This window comes from Drosophila mojavensis, unplaced genomic scaffold, assembly GCF_018153725.1.
Source record: "Drosophila mojavensis isolate 15081-1352.22 unplaced genomic scaffold, ASM1815372v1 contig_231, whole genome shotgun sequence".
NCBI lineage: Eukaryota > Metazoa > Arthropoda > Insecta > Diptera > Drosophilidae > Drosophila > Drosophila mojavensis.
In genome coordinates, this window is record NW_025318772.1 from 7,095,770 (window position 1) to 7,115,518 (window position 19,749).

A 19,749-nucleotide genomic window follows, 5' to 3' on the forward strand; every position below is an offset into this window, starting at 1 on the left:
CTCAGCAATACAATTGTCTAGCTCCGAGTGCTTTTTGTCTCCCTTCGAATGGGTTGCCGCAGCTTGTGCCAGTTTATGACATCGCGGCGCGAATGTGTCAAGCCAAATTGCCAATGGCAAATCGAATTCGTGGCGAATCGAAAGCTGAAATCGATTTGATTGCCTTAAAAGAATCAAAGTGTGCACACACACCAGCATATGTACGTGTGCGAGTGTTGGCTTTACGCGGAAATCGCTTAAAGTTTATGCAAATTGTTGTTAACCAATTTCCTTAACTTGTTTGTCTTTACAGGTGAGTGCCTGCCACGCCGCATTGCCACACTGCTCGGCATCCCGACTCTACCAAATGCCGCATGCCGTAAGTACAAGTAAACCTAGCTAGCCTCCATTTCTATATGTACATCGACTCTGTTGTTTTCTCTTGGCTTTTCTGCTGCGTCGCAATTGAAGCCAAATCAAAATTGCAAATAACATTTTAAATCCAGCCCAAGAAACAGCAACAACAACAACAACAACAACGACAGACTGACAGCAAACATTTAACGCCAAAGGCTAACGCAGCAAACAACAACAGCAAAAACATGTCCAAATGCCTTTTCGGTGTCTACAGCTTAGTTTGCCAGTGGGCGTGGCCTGTACGCCCACCTTGCCATAACAAAGTTAGCCATAAAAATCCGTAGCTCGACTAAAGCAAATCGTCCATTGAGCGCAAAGCCAATTTGATTTCAACGCTTTTTTCCCTCTTGTTTTTCCCCGATCATTTTCTTTGTTTTTTTTTTTTTTAGGGGAGTTTCTTTTTTTTTTTTTTTTTCATTTTTTTTTTTTTTTTTAGTTTTGGGGTTCCAGGTGGTCCGCATCCCGGACTATACGGACCATGGTCTGTGATTACGAAGTTATTCAAATGAAATATGTGCGCTGGCCCATTACATCATCAGGCCGGACCACTGCATTTTTCGTTTGCTGATTGCGCTGAAACAACAACGAAAATAAGACAAAACAGATAAGGAAGAAGAAGAAGAAGAAGTAGAAGAAAAAGAAAAAACATAAGAAACTGGAAAATTTATGAAAATTATTGTGTCTCTCCTTTCACTCCTCAATTCACTTTCGCCTGTCGATAGCCGGAAATGGCTTAGCCCCAAGCCGAGAGCAGCCGGCTAGCCCATGGCCATTTCGGCCAAGTTGTATTATTATTGTTGGCCTTCTTTTCTACTTGGCTATGACGGCGTTTTTTTTTTTTTTTGTTTCTGCTTAACTTATTTGCATTTTATCTGTTTTGTGTCTTTCAAATAACAATTGTCATTTCATCAATGCAAATGTTGTCCGTTTGCCGTTTTAATTCGCCTGAATTCTCTTTCAACCGAATTGCCGAAGTTAAGAAAACGTTTATTTCTTTTGAAAGTCTTCAAGTTAATCAAATGTAAAAGTTTACGCCAAGGCAAGCTTTAATGCGATTGCAAAATGCAAAATCTACTTCTGCCCTTTAATGGCCGCACTTTCTGATTGAATAAAACTCCTGTTACTCAAAACAAAAGCAAAACAAAGAAAAAACGTTGACGTGGCCAAATGTAAAAACGATTTAATTGTAGTATGCACCCCAGGCAACGTGTCTTACAAATAACTTGGCTCGGCTGGCCCCGTCGAGTCACGACATTATCATTTCGGTATCGTATTACGATTTATGTCGAAAACCGCAAGTAAACGGAATTAATTAAGGAACGCGACGTCTTAAATTACAAATGAAACAAACAACAGAGCTCGACGGGTGGCCAAAAGGAAGCACAATGGACCCACCGAAGGGACGAAACTATTAAAGCTACCAGCCGAGAGCCGACAGCCGACAGACGGCATTGGCTGCCCAGAGCTGTGGAAGAGTTTATTAAAATGATTTAAGCCGGTTAAATGCAAAAATATTATGAAAACTTATTTGCCAAGGGAAAAGTCTAAACAAACGACAATTTCGAGCATTGTTTGCTTTTCACTTGAGCTCCTTTTCGAGCTAACCGCCTGGCTGACTGACTTGCTGCTCGGTCGCATTGTTTCGAGTCAATAACTGAGCTGAGAGGGAGGAAAACGGCAACAGCAACAGCAACAACTACAACAACAATGAGGGGGAAAAAATTCTAATTAAAAATCATCCGGTATTTGGCATTTTATCTAAACAGGAAGAGCTCTGGAGTCATAGACTCTCCGCAGCCAGACGAGGCAAACGAAGCCAAGCATAAGCTGTAAGGGGAAAAGGAGCAGCAGCAGCAAATAATGAAAAGCCAGCAGGATAATGGGAGAAACGGGGCTGGCGACACTTTCGCTGGAGCCGAGCTCGAAAAAATGAGGAAAATAATGAAAAAACCTGCAAATTGGGTCAGCAGAGAAGAAATTAAAAAAGCAGACAAGGAAAAAGCGAGGAGAACTTTCAACATGGCCTGTTATCATTTGCAATTAAGCGCGTCGACACTTGGCTGGCCAAAAAGTTCACAGGGAGCAGCAAAAAACAAAACAAAAACAAAAGCAACAAGACCAAATGTAGAGTGCAAAGTTTTTAGCAAAGCAGCCAAAGAAATATCTTAATACTAAGCAGCTAACAAATTGTTTGGTTAGCAGCAGGAGCAGCAGATGGGCTGCTGTTAGATTATGGCAAGCGAGTTGCAAGCGCCATGGAATTTTAGAAATTGAATATTTAAATCCCAATCTGAATCCCGACTAGCGCCAAATTGAAAAGGGTTTCGCTAACCCACGCAGCCCCATGAAATATGCAACGAAATAAAAGCAAAGCAACAGAAAAACACGCACACACACACACACAGACGCACCCGCACCCGCACCCGCACAGAAAATCGAAATGAAAATGATGCTGAAACTCACGCAAAGATCCAGCTTGTGGCAAACGCTTTTGCTGGCATTCCAATCAAATTTCGCTACAAATATTGTTTTCCTTGAATTTGAAATTCAATTCGTGCGAACTTCTCCCATTCATAACCATGTGGCTTTGCACTGATGGCTTTTTGTTTATGCAACTGCTATTGCTGCAAGTTTTCACTTTGCCGACTTCCCGTGCAACTGCGCAGATTGCTGCAATATTACTTTTGAAACATACAAACTGTACATTAATTATGGGTTCGCCAGTCCAAACTTTGTTAATAGCCTTCAATTGAACTGCGAGTGCAACTGCGGCGCAGCCTGGCCAAGAGCTGATGGCCAACGCCATCAAAAACCTCTAATTTGCTGGCCATAAGCGGCTTACAGAGGCTGCTGCCTTGGCCGCACATCAAACAGCATTTCAAATACACACACACAGACACACACACTCGCACACCTACGCACAGGTGCAATTTTAAAGTCGCTGCGAGCTGCCTTTGTAGGTCCAGTGGGTGTGTTATAAACCGCTTTTGGCGCCCGCTCGTAATCCCCGCAAAATGGCAGCCATCATCGAGCCGGCATCGAGCTCTGCCAATATTTGCCTCGGCGTACCTATCGAGTTCATCTATAAATGCCCAAAACTTGATCATCTTTCTTTTTTTTTTTTTTTGTCCCCAAATATTCCATTCCGTTTCCACGTAGCAAGGTAAATGATTTTTATCTCTCTCTCTCTCTCTCTCCTCTCTCTCTCTCTCTCTCTCTCGCTCTCTCTCTTGTGGCTGACAGTTTGTTATTGTGGCAGGTTTTCAGTTCCGTTTAGTTTTCTCTCTTTTTGGCGTCAAGCTTCTTTTTTTTGCAGTTTGGGAATTATTATTTGGCCATTTGGACGTTAGGTTGCGTCTCGACACGTGTCGCCTGTCCCCCAGCTCTGTGGCGACTCGTACATCAAGTGGCTTTGCTGTCAGTTTATGTGTTGCCTTCCTCATCGGAGCTAAATTGAAATTTGTCCCAAGGGCCGGGGTGGGGGTACAGAGCAGACTTTTCACATTTTGTTGGACAATTTGCGAAGAGTTGTTAGCCACATTTAAGGGTTAAGCATAGCGTCTTTAAAGCTTAAAGCGCTTTATCTAGTTCCGGCTTACCAAATTTTCGATTGCCCCAAAAAGTATGCTTTAAAATTGACAGGGCTGAAATGCAGCAGCACACATACATACATACATGTATGAGTGGTGGTATTTGAAGAGCACATACGCTTATGAAGCACTGTACATAGACATCTTTATATATTTATATATACATATATATGCCCCCTATATACAGATATACAGTTTCGCTTGACGCTTGACCTGGTTTACTTTTGCGATAGCATACACTGAGCGAAAAGCGGAAAGACCTTCTGCTGCTGCCGCTGCTGCTCTGTTGCTGCTCTCTTTGATAAGTAAACATATCTTACTTCACGTACAGTTACTGCAATATGTATGCGCACTCGCCCAGTTGAGCTAGGCCTTGGTGCTGACTTTTTTGGTACAGTCTGTGGCAAGGTCGCAGGCAGCCGCGAAGCCTTGTGCCATATCATCATCATGTGCAGCGACAACAAAAATTCAGCAACTAGCAATGTGTGCTCCTCGTGCTCCTCATCAATTGTGTGACTAGAGTGACCCAGTTACGCTGCCTGGCTGTCGGTTCGGCTGCATTCTGGGTCAGCATGCGGGTCAACTGCGAGCGCAGGCAGCTGCGCCCCCATCAGACTGACCCGCAGTCAGGGCTTAATTGAAATAGATGAGCTGTCGTCGAGCTGCCAGCCCCCACACCGATAGTTTAGTTTAGTTAGTTAGCTACTATGGTACAGTTATGCACGACAGTTGTTGACCGTGGCCCTATCTGTTGCCTGAATCCTCATAAATGTCGTTGTCGCTTGGGTCTTGCTGCTGCTGTCACAATTTCATATTTATTATAAGCCAATTACTTGCCGCCCTGACAGAGATAGTAGGAGACAGGGTGTGTGCGAGAGCGAGACAGCCACCCAGTGGGGCATTTAAAGTGCCATCAAAACCACAAACGAACTGCCGCCCAGCCGCCCAGCCGCCCACTCACTGTGCGCATTGATTAACCCAGGACAGCAGACAACTTCTGTTATATGGACTGGCCACAGTTGACGGGGCACAGGACCCAATTCAAGCTCCATTTAGCAATTACCGCAGCAATAAAAGTCAATGGCGGATGCACGCACACACTCGCACCCTCACACACACACACACACACATACAGAGGCACAAATTTGATTATCATCAAGCCACAAAATTTACGTGTGTCAAATAATAATTTCGTCTTGCTTATCTCGTAAACCCTTTTTATAGTTGAAAGTGTTGACAAAAATTTACATTTCACAATTTACGCAAATTTTTATGTCATAATTGGATTTCAGCCATTGTTGGAGCTCCTCCTGCTCCTCCTGCTCGTCGGCTGCTGGAGATGTGACAATGGCGTTGATAATCAAAACAGTTTTTGGTTGCAGGCTCTGTGCCTGCGGCTGCTCCATTAACTTGCCAGGGGTTGAGAGTCTACCCGTGGCTTGCCACGTTTCTGGCTGCTTGTAATTCGAGCCTTTTCCACTGATAAGCCATTTTATGTGCATGTGGCTTGGGCTGGAAAATGTCACGGGCGACGGGGGCTGTGCGGTGCTTAGCTGTGCAGCGAGCGGGGGGCAGGCGGGGGGTTGTGGTAAATTGAGCCCGGCCGGATATTGTCGAGGCACACACACACACACATACATTCACACAGTTGAAGACATTTGACTGCCACTGTACAGTGGACACAGGTGACGTACTTTTCAATATTTAATTTGTCAGCCACAGGCAGCGCATACCTTTTACATAATTGACCAGCCAACCAGACACACAAACACAAACACACATATGTATAACTATATATATATAAGAGGGTACTTGCCTTACATCCTAAAGATATTAACTAAAATACATAAAAAAAAAAAATTTAAAAAAATAAAAAAAAATACATAAATATAAATCAAAACATTTAAAAATTGTCCTTTTACTAGCCCCCAATTATGAAGATTCTCGAGGCAGCTGTGTTTTATGATATTGAATGAGCTTTGCCAATTGTTGCCTACTTTTAGGCGACGCCAACAATTCCTCTCGGCTCTTGGGCCTTGGACATTTTTCGCTTTGATATTTCTCGCACAAATTGAACATTTCAAATATAGCTGAAAAATTCGAAACAACATTTGCAATGTATTTTCTTTTCTCTCTCTCTCTCTCTCTCTCTTCTGTTTTTTTTTTTATTTTTTATTTTGCCACTCGCACGAAGTTTGCGCATAAATTTGGTAAATATGAATGCAAAACATGCCGCGCTCTCAAGTATGCGTGCGAGTGGCAACCCTAAAGCCTGATTTCGAACAATTTTTGTCATGACAAGTCAGTTGGTTTTGTGCTTTTGTCTGTCCGGCGTTCCTTTGTCTCATACATACACACATACATACAACGAGCGAATATGCTTTTGTGTTTGTGTTCGCAAATTGACGCCATTTTCATTGTCTTGTTTTTACACACACACACATACACTCGCGCACTCATGTGAAATCAACAACATGAATGAACACTCAACTCAGCTTCCATGTCGTTTTCGCGACATGCTCAATCATGTTGCTTGCCCACACGCCCCTCCCGGCACCACCCTCCCCCCCGCCAGCCCTTTAGCTGAAATGACAATTTCGCGTGCGATTGTCACATCAGTTATGTATGCATATGATATCTACATACATGTACATGTGTTGGCATGTGTGCTTGTGTGTGCCTGTGTATGTGTATGTGTGAATATTGTGTACACATTTCTGTCAGTTTGTCACTGTCGGCGCAGTGTCGCGTGTTTATTTATACGCAATCAAATTAAGTTTGAAGCGAATTTCCAGACGGGGGCGACAAATTGAGGTAATCATGTTTTGCATGTGTGAGCTGAGCTAAAAATCAAATAACCCCACACACATACACACACACACACACACACACTGACACTTCTGCCACATACACTAACTATTTAGACAGCAGAGTCTAACCGCAGAATTTGTAGCCCGAAGTGCTTCAGCTGGCGGCAATTAAATTACCTATAAAGGAACGCCAACCTCAGGCCAGCCAACCTAACCCACCCAACCCGGTTGACGCAGCGCGATGCTGTTCGCCTCTTATCATTCACTCAGATGACCCAATTTGCTGTTGTTGTTGTTGTTGCTGTTGCTGTTGCTGTTATTGTTGCCTGTTGGCACTGCGATAAGACTTGAAGAGGCAAACCGCAAGCCACATGCAAATTACGCAGCTCGACTGCCCCAGCTACAACTGTCAAAGTGTATAGCACAATCAATTGCAATGCCAGATACTATATACTATATACTATATACATATATACATACAATATATACATTTATATGTATATAGATATAAATATGGAGATATGTTGCCCCTGGCAGTGGTTACCCGGGCAATGCAAATGGTATGCCCAAACCAGCGGAAATTGCCATCAGGCCGCTCGAGCAGCTTTAATGGTGCGCATAAAATTTGCCAGCTGGCCCGAGGATAATAAGGACTACGACGCTTGCCGCTGCCTACTTTGGTGCGCCGAGTCGCGAGCCCAAATAGGCTTGCCGTGAGTGCAATGCTCAAATGTGGTTGCTAAAAAACTGAAACAGCCTTATTAGACGGCAGTTAAATCCATTAAATTGGCAACGGGGGAAACGAAATATGAATGCCTTGTGGGAGCGACATTGCACACACTCACACTCGCGCACACTCACACTCGCGCGCGCACACACACACACCTACACACTCAATGGCAGGCAGGATCATCATCAACTACAGCAGCAGCAAACCTGAAGTTGACTTCCCTAACACACACATACACATATATATGTACACATATATATGTATATATACATTCGCACACAAATTGTGCTATTTATAGTCCAGCGTTTGGGCGCCTCTTTATAAAAGTCAATAATTTATGCTTCCGCTTTCACATTGCTCCAGTGCTCCACATGGCTCCAACAGCGGCGGCAGCAGCAGCAGCAGCGTCTTTTAATGCGCTTCCATTGACCCAATTCGTGTGCTGCAAATCAAAACAAACAGACTTCCAGGCATGCTCCACTTTTATGCTCACCCACTCTGCCTCCACCTCTCTCTCTCTCTCTCTCTCTCTCTCTTGCTCTCTTAAGCAATTCCAGCGACTCTTTGCTGCCTGCGCGCGCATCTGTTTTGTCAACTCTCTGGCACTGTTATTGGCCCGGCCGCTCTTTTTGGCCCAGTTTTCGTCTGTTTTTTTTTTATTTTTTGCGCACATTAACAGACGCTGTGACAGGGGCAGGGGCAGGGCCAACCCTCAGTTAATGCACACACACACCAACACACTCACACATTAATATTTGCTTAAGCATTGCGCTCGCATGGCTATATACAGTTGACCCAATTTCGCGTTTGTCCTTTACACAGCTGTTCTGTTTTCCGTTTTCTGTTTTCGGCTTGCTGTTTGCCTTCGCCTTCGTTATTCGGGGTATGGGCTTGTTTATGTTTGCGGCCAAAAATGGAAAGCGAAACAGCGACAGAGCAGAGGAAACTTGTTATTTATATACAAGGCACGTAAATGCCAGTCTATCGATATGTATGTATGTGTGTGTGCGTGTCTGTGTGCGTGTGTGCGTGGGGATGGTCACATTATGCTGTCAAGCGAATGTTCATTGATTGTGAAAAGCTATGGGAAATTAGATACGAAGCAACAACCAAAACGAAAATGGCGCTGATAAAGCGAGCTTAGCGCATTTCATTATTTGTATTGTTCAAAGAATTTTAATGAATTTCATCGCAATTCGCGTATTTCAATAAGCTGCCCACATCAATAGTCAGAGTATTAGTGCGGAGCTCTGCTCAGCTGGCACAGCAAATCGTTAAGCTCTCTGCCCTCAACTCAAACATAACTCTCGGCACATTTGTTGGAGCAGGCAACTTGGCGATTAAAGCAGATTAAGCCCAGTGCTCAGGCAATGCATACAAAGCACGTGAACTGCCAGTAAATATCATGCAAACTTCTACTATATACTATACACACACAGGCATACATACACACATATACATATGTATATGCAGAGTTATGTATGTAGAGGTAACCTTACTCTGTGCACTTGCCTGTTACTGGCGCCAGGCAAACGGCAAACAGCCAGGATAACGATACCACTCAGCTAGCCCGGCTCCATGAAGCGCACACCAAGAGCGTGAGAGAGGAGGAGGGCGAGTGAGATGGAGATGGAAATGGAGAGAGAGAGATAAATGTAGTTTGCCTTTGGCGTAACAGGAATACCGCATCAATTTCATGACGTGCGCGCGCTCTCTCTCACTCTCTCTCTCTCTCTCTCCTTGTGACTCGAACTTCCTTTTTAGACTGCCTTAAACAAGATTTGTGTTATTCCCGACGTTTTCGCACACTCACGTTACCTATTTATGCGCCAAATCAGGACACAGTGCGGTAGGCAACAAGCGGCAAGCGGCACTCAGCGACCATTGTGCGATGCCCTCGTCGCCGCTAGGGGATGCTGCTGTTCCCAGCAAGGCGGGCAGGCGGTCGGGGTGTGTTCAAATGAATAACTGAAGTTTCAGTTATTTTTTGTCTCATTACTAGAGGAACGACTGCCATACGCACCCACAACTCAATTGATAGAGCGACATAATGAAGACAGAAACAGGGGGAGAGAGAGAGGGAGTGGGAAGGGGAAGGGGAGACAGGAGACAGGAAGTTGGTCACAAGTTTCAGTGCTCGTTGGGCTGGGCCTTTGTATCGCACGACAGGTGCCAACAGCGAATGTGTAAGTCGATTGTTGCCTGGGCTATTGATGAGCTAAAAGCGATTTTCGACTTTGTAGACCCATTAATTAAAAATAATTAAAGCCAACAGCAGCAGCAGCAGCGGCGGCAGTGGCAGTGGCAGTCGATGCTGCCTCCTGCTATGAATTACGTATACGCCACATTGTCTGCTAATGAATTTAATCAAAGTTTTGGGCGCATGATGTGCTAGTAGTTGTTGTTGTTCTTATTCAAGCACACACACACACACACACACATACATATACACACACTGCTGTAGCACATTAAAGACATGCCTGCATATATTTATATATATATGGCAGGCACAAGAAGTCGGCAACTGAAGCGTAGCCAGTGCACGCACAGCTGCCACAAATGGCAACAATTGCACACACACACACATACACATGAGTGTGTTAATATTTATGAGCAGGATATGCGCCATATCCTCCGCTCTGCTCACTGGCCACAAACGAATTATGGCGCCCACTAATTGCGCCGAGTTAAAACGAAAAATGTGTAGACCCACAGTCAAGCAGCAGGCAGTTAATGTAACACACACGCCAACACACTCGCCTATTAATGCGTGTGAGTGTGTGTGTGTGTGAGTATTAACAATTCACGTCGCTTATGTAGCCCAAGTTATTTATGTTTATGATTACGTTGCGGTTAGCAGCTTTCACTTGCCTTTCGATATCGCTCTCTCGACCAGGAAGCGAATGCTTCCACAATTATTACAGACCTCTAGAGTCTTACTCTGAAAGACTTCATTGGATGCTGTGAGTTATGGTGGTTGTTGTCTCTAAGCTCAGCTAATCCAAAGAGCCGGAGTAATTAAATTATTGAAAACGAGCTGCTAATTAAATGAGCTGCTGAAGCAATCCAATAAATAGATTGAGCATTAGATATGCTTGAATAGGTGGAGCCCATTCCTTGGCTCGGCCAGTCTGTCAACAAATAATTAATCACTTGAAAAGTGAAATTTAATTTTCAATTTGTGCAGCTGGGCAGGGAGACTGCCGCACACCGAAGGACAAGCCTCGGCCGCAGCACAGTAACAAGGACGCAATCAAAAATACAAAACACCAGAAAAGAAAATGTTAACTGGGTCAACAGCTAACCTTCAGCATAAAACGCAGCATAATTGCAGGCGCAGATCCGTTAAATAAAGCAGAGCTCTCTCTCTCACTCTTCTATCGCTCTCTCTTTGTCTGTCTCACTCTATTGCCATCTCTGTCCCGCACGTTTCGAGCGAAAGTGAGAAGCGTGTCAAGGCGAGCGGCAGGCTGACCCAGTAAATGGGGGCGCGCGCGCTTTGCAAAATGGGGAGAGCCACGCTCGGGCAGGGAGCTGTGGCGGTCTGTGTTATCAGTGCAGAGCCAGAGGAGCCGTGCAGCGTGCAGCCGGAACGCCGGAGCGCAGACTTGCTCGGCAGCCTCGTTTGCTGCTCGTGCAACGGTGCCGGGCAGCAGGCCAGGCAGCTGGGCCACCAGGCAGCGAGGCAGCCAGTTGCATTGTCCGCACCAACACAGTCGCATTTGGCACCGGCACGGCACCGGTTCACTGGCTGCTGCTGCTGCTGCTAGCTCCATTAGCCAAGAGTCGCGCGTCATGCAGGCAACGGCGCTCAACTACTACGTGGAGCGCAGCGACTACGAATCGTGCGGCGAAAGTGAAGCCAGCCCGGGCTGCCCTTCCTCCGTCGCCTCCAGCGCCTCCTCGCGCGCCAGCACGCCAGCCACCACCAGCCAGCACCGCAGGCACAGCCACAGCCACAATCAGTCTCAGCATCAAGTACGCAGGGCTTAGCTAGAGCCTTTAAATCCATTCATTAATAATCGTATTATGCCCAGTGTTGGATAGTGTTTAATCAATTTATGCTTTGCTTCTTGTACTTGCAGTCCAAGAAATTCCGTTGCACCTGGAAGGGATGCGACATTGTGGAGCCCACACAGATGAAAATCGAGCGACACGTGCGGGACATTCATTTGCGGTAAGTGCAATGGCCCAAGAGGCAAGGGGCGACGGTGGGGATGGCAGTGTTAGTTGTGCAGCAGACTCACTAAGGGTGCAGGCTCCTAGGGGCCAAAAGCAACGCGCAACCAAGAGCAGCAAGTGGCTGCCTGGGCCTTGACTTAGTGCAGCCAACAACAACAACAACAACAGTCCGCACAGCAATAGCAACAACAAGAACAATTGACAGCATTACAGCGCGCGTCACAGCTAACTGCACAGTGGTAACAAAGCAGCAGACGAGAGGCTGCAATCATTTATAGATATTGTATATATCGTATAGAACTAGCTTCAAATATGCTTAAATCAGCTTTAGGAATATATATATATATCATAACATATATATATATATATATATCAATAATTGTTATATTATTGTAACCACTGTTTGCATGCAAATTACGCTCATCGAGCAAACCACTGTGCAGGCCGCTTGAAGCTGTTTAAAACTAGAACACTTGTATACACATGCCTGCATGCATGAGTGTGCGTGTGTGTGTGTGTTTAAGTGTAACCAGGTCACACACACACCAACCCGCACACACCCACACACACACACTTTGAGTTAACTTTGCGCACCTGCATTTCAAGTGTCGCAAATGCCATAGACAATCGTTGGGGGGCGTGGCATTTTTTTTTTTTTGCGGCCCTGTTCTGGGCAACTGCGTTGGCAGTTTTGAGGCCAAGGTTCAAAGCTGAAACCCGCTTAGGCGTTGACATTTGCGAATGTTAAATGCTATTTCCTATATAAATGTTTTTTGCCCAGCAGTGCAGTGCGGGACGATGCAAAAGAGAGAATAAAAACAAAAAACAAACAAATAATAAAAGGCCGTTTTAGGTTTTCGTTTTTTTTTTTTTTTTTTTCTTTTTGCTCTCAAAATGTTCTTTTTTCTGCATAGAGATGGGGGTTATGTAGGTTCTTATATAGAATCATAGTTTATACTTGTATTCAGTTGCATATTGTATATTGTATGTGTTGGTGGTGTGGTTGTTGTTCTGGTTGAATTTATTGTTGTTGTTGTTGTTGGCAAACGAACAGCTCTAGGGCTACACTAAAAAGTACAATACTTGACACTCTATATATATATATATATAAATGTGTGTATAGTTGTATAATGTTTGCTTTTATATACTATATATCTATATGTGTATTTATATATCTATATATAACGCTCGAAATATCAACTATGCGCTTGGCAGAGGCTGGTAGCAACGTAGGAGCTATTGTAGTTTCTGTATAAGTGGAGAGCAAAAATGCAAAAGGAAGTTGTAAAATGAAAGGAACACAGGGAAATCAAAGTGAAAGTTATAATCTCTAATCGCGATTAATTCACAAATACATATATATAAGTGTAACTTAATGGCTATGATCTATGAGCGATTCGTTAGACTATTTAAAAGAAAACTAAGCATAAACGTCGAATTTACTTTTTACATATTGAAACTAGGCTTTTCATTTTTGTTGAGGTACATGAAATAATTGATATACAGTACAATGATATATACTTAACATAATTTAATATAACATACATAGATACAGGTTGATTTATTGAGTTCGTGTTTTGTTCAAAGCTTTCTCCTCCCTTTCCATATTTGTTACTTTATTTGAAATCTGCAAACTGCAATTGGCATGAACTAAGAAACTTTCCTGAAGCAGTAGTTGATCTACGTTGATTATTATAGTGTGTGTATATATATAAATATATGATACTTGTATTACATAACATACATACGTTAAAAACTCTAAATGCTATGGGTGGCTAAAATTATTCTTATCGATTATATGCTGCTGTTCTAAACAACTACATACATACATTAGTTAGTCTGCCTTGATTGTGTATCTCTGCGATATTCAAATTTCTCTTCGATTCTCATTATGCTTATTATTATTATCGTTTATCTTTTGATATACAAGCTTAACAGCTTTAAGAAAATAAAAATAAAATAAAAATATCCACAACATATGCCTAGGCGTGAACAATTTCCGAGTACTTAACTTAACTTTCGGAGCATACAAAAATACAATTCACAATTAATCTCATTCAAAATAAATAAAAGTAAAAATTACATAAAAAAAAGAAGAAAGCAAAAAATAGGCAAACTTTCGACAGAATTAAATAACAAAAGATTCGTAAACAAAAACATTCATTGATAATTGTCCTAACTCAGTACCAATCCAGTTCTTAGCCATGTAGATTTTGCCAGCAAGTTGTAGTATTTGTCACCTTGAACAAACTTCATTTCCCTTCCATTTCTAGTGAGGATGCAGAAGTCCATGGGTAATGTCCATGCTACCATCGCCCATTCCATTGACCGACAGAGTGCCGTTTAGCATGCTATTAGCTGCAAGAGAGCGCAGTAGGGATTATAAAATGATAAACTCTGAGGTATTAGTTTAGGTAGCGTACAATTTCGGTTACCCTGCGTATCCATCTGAGTCCAATACTGTTCCGATGGGCTCTGCGTATTAGTCCCCGGCGGAGCCTGAACCGGCGCCCCCGTGTACCGAAAATACGGATTCTTTAGATCCAATGTATTGCTCGATGATATCAAGGTGCCTTCAATATGCAGATCAATAGTCACATCATACGACTGCCGCCGATTAGCTTCCAGCAGCACTCGACCCGTCAACGTCTGGCCTTGCTTGATGAAAATTGGCATGGGCAGCAGGCAGCGCACCTGATACCAGTGAGTCAGTGGCGCTGTTGGCGAAGTGGAAAGCCAGACATTCTGGCTGCTACCACTGAACTCCACATCAAACCAAAATGCTAGTCCATGGCATATGCCCGTTTGCAATATGTGGAACTCGAGTGGAATGTCTAAATTAAACAATTTCAAGTTAATTGGGAATAAATGTAGAAATATTCAAGTGACTTTACCAATGACATGTAAATCATCCTCCTTGTCGTTGAGGAAGTCGCATACATGGCGAACCGACTTGGCCATGCAAATACGTATGTCAAATGTGTCCACGATCGGTTGACGGAAGTACTCTTTCATGCCCTCTTTATGCAGGGTTGTTAGATCGACGCCGTGAAAGGCCGATTGATACCAGAAGTTGGCCTTGTTATACTGCTCCGAGTAGAGCGACTCATCTGAGAAGGGCGCAATGTGCAGATCGCCATGCGTGGGATACATTTTGCCATGGGGCTTTAGCCACTTACGCGCATGCAGATATGTCTCCAGCATGCGTTCGTTGTAGAGCATATAGCCCATGGGCTCAGATATGATAACATCCACCTTTTCGGGCAGCTCAATTTCCTCAATTTTGCCGGGTATCACTGAGATCTTGTGCTGCACATTGTTCGACTCGACCAACTGCTGTGCGTATTGCGCCATATTGGAAGCCTCAATCGCATACACCTTGGCAGCACCGGCTTGTACGGCAAAGAAAGACAATATGCCCGAACCGGCACCTACATCCAGCACAACCTTATCCTGAAAAAGGTATTCAGTTTTTGTTTGTAAAATTAGTAAATCAGAGGAGCAAATCTATTTCAGTATAGATTTAGAACGTTGAATTTACTTGAAAGTCAATGGCATTGCCTAAGATGGCGCGCTGATAGGTGCTAGTCCTAACGTAGTCCTGCATCATGTTTTGCTGCTGGCTTAGGTAGCCATAGAATTGGAAGTACTGCGATGCAGATGATTCTTCGGTGCGCTGTGAGAACACGGACTTCGGCCTCAGATGCTTCACATTCTCCACAACCTTACGGAAGAGCTGCTGATCCTTATCGCTAACAAATCGTAGTACCAGATTATCCGATTCCAAAGAAATAGCATAGCACCGCCGTCCTAATTGAGCAGCATCCGTATCCGCCGATATCATATACTCCTTCAGCACATGCCCTTGATCGTTGTCTAAAAAGTACAAGGGAATATCGAACTCAATCTCATTCGGCAGATAGTCAGTCAAGATGTACTACTCACCCAACATAATGCGCAGCAGGACGCCTTGGGAGTCGTAGCTACAGCTTAATGTACAACTACTGTTATATTTGTTGCTAAATTCGAGCTTCTGCTCGTCGGTAATGGCGCTTATAACAACGCCTGAAAACTGGCAATTGCTGAGAGGGCAAAGCGCCGCTGCGACGCTGTTGACGCACTTATTATTCTGATCGGCTGCGATGCGGCCGCTGCTGCTGGTGGTGGACATTTTGGTGTGATCTGTGCGGCTGGCCACTGAGTATGGGATTAGGAATCGGGTGGATAATCACAATGCTTTTCGGTATAATTGACAATGTAGGCTGTAAGATGCACGCGGACGCAAATTAAACACACATATACTAGTAGGCAAGCTCACGCACGCACACACACACACATTCACTCGCTCACTCACTCACACGCATACGCACACAAAGGGAGACAGACACAGACGCACGCGAGACTCTTGCGACGCGCAAATTTTTTCTGTCGCCGACGACAGAAATCTCAAAATTTTCCACAGCAATTTATATGTGCGTCAAGCGTAAGCAATGCGTATGCTGTACACTTATATTCTTTTCTGGCAAATATATACTAATTAGTGGCGCGCACTGTCTCACTGCTATTGCAAAAATCGATCGATTTTTGTTGATTTCGTATTGATTTGACACAGAACGTGCGTGTTTTTTGCAAACGTTGCTACAACCCTGCAGCTGTGTGTTTAGCGTTGGCAAGTGAATGGCTGCAGCGCTGCCAACTTTTTTGCGCTGGCGTTGCCACTTCCGATATCAGCTAATGGCAGCATTGCAGCCATTCGCTTGCTCAATGATATAGAGATGCGTCATGGTGAATTGTGATCACAGTGACAGCCGTGAATGTTACTGAACGTAACGGCTATTAAACCACCGCAAACAAATTATCAAAAAAATATACTATATATTAGAATAGCAGTAGCTTATAATGCAAATTAAACTTTTAATCAGAGATTACTTCTTGTTATGAATTAATAGGATACAAAAAACATAACTTTTATTTGTCCACAATGCAAACGCAATTCGAATGCTCATCTCTAACTTGAGAGCAAGATTATAGCAACATATTGCAACTTTAATGAATGGCCATAATAAAAAATTAAACAATGTCAATATTTGTGCACTTGCAGCAAAAAGGCCAGACGCTCCGGCGAATATGATTCCTGCAGTGATAATGAGCACGAAGAGGAATTCTATTACACAGAAGACGACGACGATGACGAGTTGGTCAAAACGCCTAGTCCTGCATCTCCACCCACGCTCAGCCACCGGGACATGGCGCGTCCACCGCACGAGGATCCAGAATACCAAAGACAGATCGTTGGCAACTTCAAGTAAGTGAATCTCTGTTTGTCTGTCTATATTCACTATATTAATATTTGATATTTATCGCTACAGACAAGGACGCGCTATGAATAGCTATCCCCACCTCACACAGCAGGCACATCAGCAACATCACAGCAGCAGCAACAGTAGTGGCCACATCACAAACATCCAGCATCAGCAGCTGCAGAGCAACAACACCAGCTGTATACCGACATCGCCGCTGGCGCATCACAATTATACTTGGGCATCCAATGGTGCGATCACAGTGAGCGCATCCTCGACGAACCACCACCACAGCAGCAATAGCAGCATCAACAGCGGCAGCAGCAGCAATAGCAGCTCGACGACACTCGGCAAACATGCTCGGCCTTCGTCGTCGCGTCCGTCCCACTCGACAGCGCCATATCCATCGCCGACCATCGTCCTTCACCACCATCACAATTACAGCAACAGCAGCATTGGCAGCACCGCCAGTAACAGCAGCAGCAGCAGTAGCAACAGCAGTCCGGTAATACACAGCAACAGCAGTGCCAACAACATGTTACAGCAATTGTCGCAGCAGAATGTCACGGTGACGGCGCACCACACTCACAATAGCAGTGGGCAGCACCACCAGCAACAACACCACCTGTCTAGCGTGACAATCACGCCCAACTACCATCCGCCGCAGCAGCAGCAACAGCAGCAGCAGCTCCAACAGCCGCAGCAGCAACAGCAGCAGCATTTGCGCGGCCAGCAACAGACAACTGCCAGCAACAATCTGGTTGCCAATTCCGGCCAGCACATGCAGCTCCAGCATGTGGCCGTGCAGCAAGTCGTGACCGCAGCCAGGAACACGCCCAACTCATCGAACCGACGCACACGCGGCGAGAATAAGAAATGCCGCAAGGTCTATGGCATGGAACGCCGCGACCAATGGTGCACTCAATGCCGATGGAAGAAGGCTTGCAGTCGCTTCGGCGACTGAAAACGACAGAAAGCGTCGACCGAAGCGGCTCAGGCCCAGGCGTCGGCGATGCTGCGGCAAGGCGAAACATATAAAGCAGGAGCAGCGGCAACGGCAACATCAACAGCCACATCAACAGCAGCAGCAGTAACATCAACAGCAGCAACATCCACAACGACAGCAGCAACAGCTGCCGCTAAATTGACAACAGTGGTGCGTTTGGCCGCCGAAGTGGCGGTTGGCAAACAGCTGCCAGCTTCACTGACTATTAAAACACACAAACGGTATGGCGTACATCACATACAGCCATACAACATCAGCCAATACAGCAACCACGCCAACAACAATGTCAATCGATTGCCGCGTGTTAAGAGTGTTGCTACTTCGGTGATTGTATCACCCGCTGCAGTTGTGGCCAAACCGTTGCCCACGACCCCGACCTCGACCACGACCACGCCACCCACCGCCAACAGCAATAATAATAATAATAATAATGACGACGCAGCTGTTAACGACGTTGTTGACGATGACAATGATGATGATGATGATGTACAAATGGAAGACGTTACTGCTGCTGCCAATGGATTGTTAGCCTGGAGTCGAGCTGCTGCTGCGGGCCAGCTGTAGTTATTGCTAAAAAGTGTCCGCCGTTTAACAAACAAAATACAACAAATTAATGAAAAATAATATGTATATGTATATACATATATATGTACATGTATATATATATATATATATATAAATGGTCTCTTCTTATTTACTCTGCATTAAAAATGTGCAAACCTTAAACGTAACGGTATCTCTTTTTATTATTATTATTATTTTATTTTATTGTTGTTGTTGCTGCAGGTGTTGCCAACTGCCCAACAGCAATTGTTGTTGCTAACATTTGCGCCCTCGGCGACATCTGCAATATTTGCAACAACAATAAATAAATAATATATAATATTAATTATTATTATTATTATTATTATTATTATCATTATTATTATTATCATTATTATTATTATTATTATACATAAATATATACATACTGACATACATACATATTTATTTTAAAACCCTGACTTTGTTAATTCTTATGTTAAACAAAAAAAATGAAAAAGCAAAAAGAAAAACAAACATAATCGTTTGGCCCAGCAATTTTTATATATAAAAAAGAATATATATATCAACAAATATATATATGTATAAATAAGTCTACAAAAATGCAAAAAGAAAATGAAAACAAATCTTAAACAAATATACAATCTGATTTTTTTAGTTTTTAAGATTAGTAAATTTTTTCTTAGTATTAAGTATATTTTTTTGTTCTTCTTGCTCCTACAAAAAAAAAAAACAAAAACTAAAACTAAAACAAAGCAGATGCAAAATATGAAAAAGAAAACTGAAAATGCAAATCAAAATAAGTAATAACAAATAACCAACAAATATTATAAATAAATATTCGAAACGTTTTACATCCAAAACATATTCAAATACAGATTTCAAATACATACATACGAAAACAGAATACATATATATTATATATGCATATATATAAATAGTGAAATTTCAAATTCAAAAATAACTGTTAAACAACCTATTGTATGTGTGTGTTAATCGCTAAGAGTATTAAGTAATTAAGCAACTGCATAAACAACAAACTGCAAACTACATAAAACACTTACTCATATAGATATACAAAAACATGCAAGCAGACCTAAGTAAAACAACGATGGGAACTTGTCAAGTTCCCTCAAGTTGAAAGGCGAATGCTAGATTACTGGTAAATAAAATAAAACAAATATTATAGATA

The 19,749-nt window shown here is 43.4% G+C and overlaps 3 protein-coding genes across 6 annotated transcripts in view; 2 read left to right on the plus strand and 1 right to left on the minus strand.

Moving 5' to 3' along the window:
• LOC6575222 (zinc finger protein 395) overlaps positions 1 to 18,479 on the plus strand; it is a 157,838-nt gene extending 139,359 nt beyond the window's left edge. For 2 of the 3 annotated variants that reach the window (XM_002001200.4, XM_044008072.1), the window contains 4 exons: positions 293 to 358; positions 11,612 to 11,703; positions 16,810 to 17,013; positions 17,078 to 18,479. In XM_002001200.4, coding sequence (XP_002001236.3) covers positions 293 to 358; positions 11,612 to 11,703; positions 16,810 to 17,013; positions 17,078 to 17,972 — 1,257 coding nt within the window. In that variant the 3' untranslated portion in view covers positions 17,973 to 18,479. The remainder of the gene's footprint in view (positions 1 to 292; positions 359 to 11,611; positions 11,704 to 16,809; positions 17,014 to 17,077) is intronic. The other variant, XM_032733671.2, reaches the window with a different exon arrangement.
• Positions 13,018 to 16,373, minus strand: LOC6575223 (histone-arginine methyltransferase CARMER). Of its 2 annotated transcripts, none has more exons than XM_015167885.2 (5): positions 15,654 to 16,373; positions 15,250 to 15,584; positions 14,603 to 15,161; positions 14,144 to 14,542; positions 13,018 to 14,066 (listed from the first exon to the last, which is right to left on the minus strand). In XM_015167885.2, the coding sequence occupies exons 1-5, from the start codon at positions 15,877 to 15,879 to the stop codon at positions 13,978 to 13,980; spliced, it is 1,608 nt and encodes a 535-aa protein (XP_015023371.1). In that variant the 5' UTR covers positions 15,880 to 16,373; the 3' UTR covers positions 13,018 to 13,977. The 2 variants fall into 2 exon arrangements, with proteins under 2 accessions (XP_015023371.1, XP_002001237.1); XM_002001201.3 differs by having other exon boundaries at positions 14,132 to 14,542; positions 15,654 to 16,372.
• On the plus strand, positions 18,021 to 18,913 carry LOC122757009 (putative uncharacterized protein DDB_G0291812). The gene has a single exon (XM_044008074.1). The coding sequence runs from the start codon at positions 18,021 to 18,023 to the stop codon at positions 18,576 to 18,578; it is 558 nt and encodes a 185-aa protein (XP_043864009.1). The 3' UTR covers positions 18,579 to 18,913.
• Positions 18,914 to 19,749: the final 836 nt, after the last annotated feature.

Excerpts from the sequence above, each read along its gene's own strand:
- LOC6575223 (XM_002001201.3), bottom strand. The coding sequence starts at position 15,879 with ATGTCCACCACCAGCAGCAGCGGCCGCATCGCAGCCGATCAGAATAAT. Across the intron at positions 15,585-15,653 it reads CCTGCTGCGCATTATGTTGG|ACAACGATCAAGGGCATGTG; the intron begins GTGAGTAGTACA and ends TGTACTTTTTAG. Across the intron at positions 14,067-14,131 it reads TACGCAGGGTAACCGAAATT|CTAATAGCATGCTAAACGGC; the intron begins GTACGCTACCTA and ends GCTCTCTTGCAG.
- LOC122757009 (XM_044008074.1), top strand. The coding sequence starts at position 18,021 with ATGCTGCGGCAAGGCGAAACATATAAAGCAGGAGCAGCGGCAACGGCA.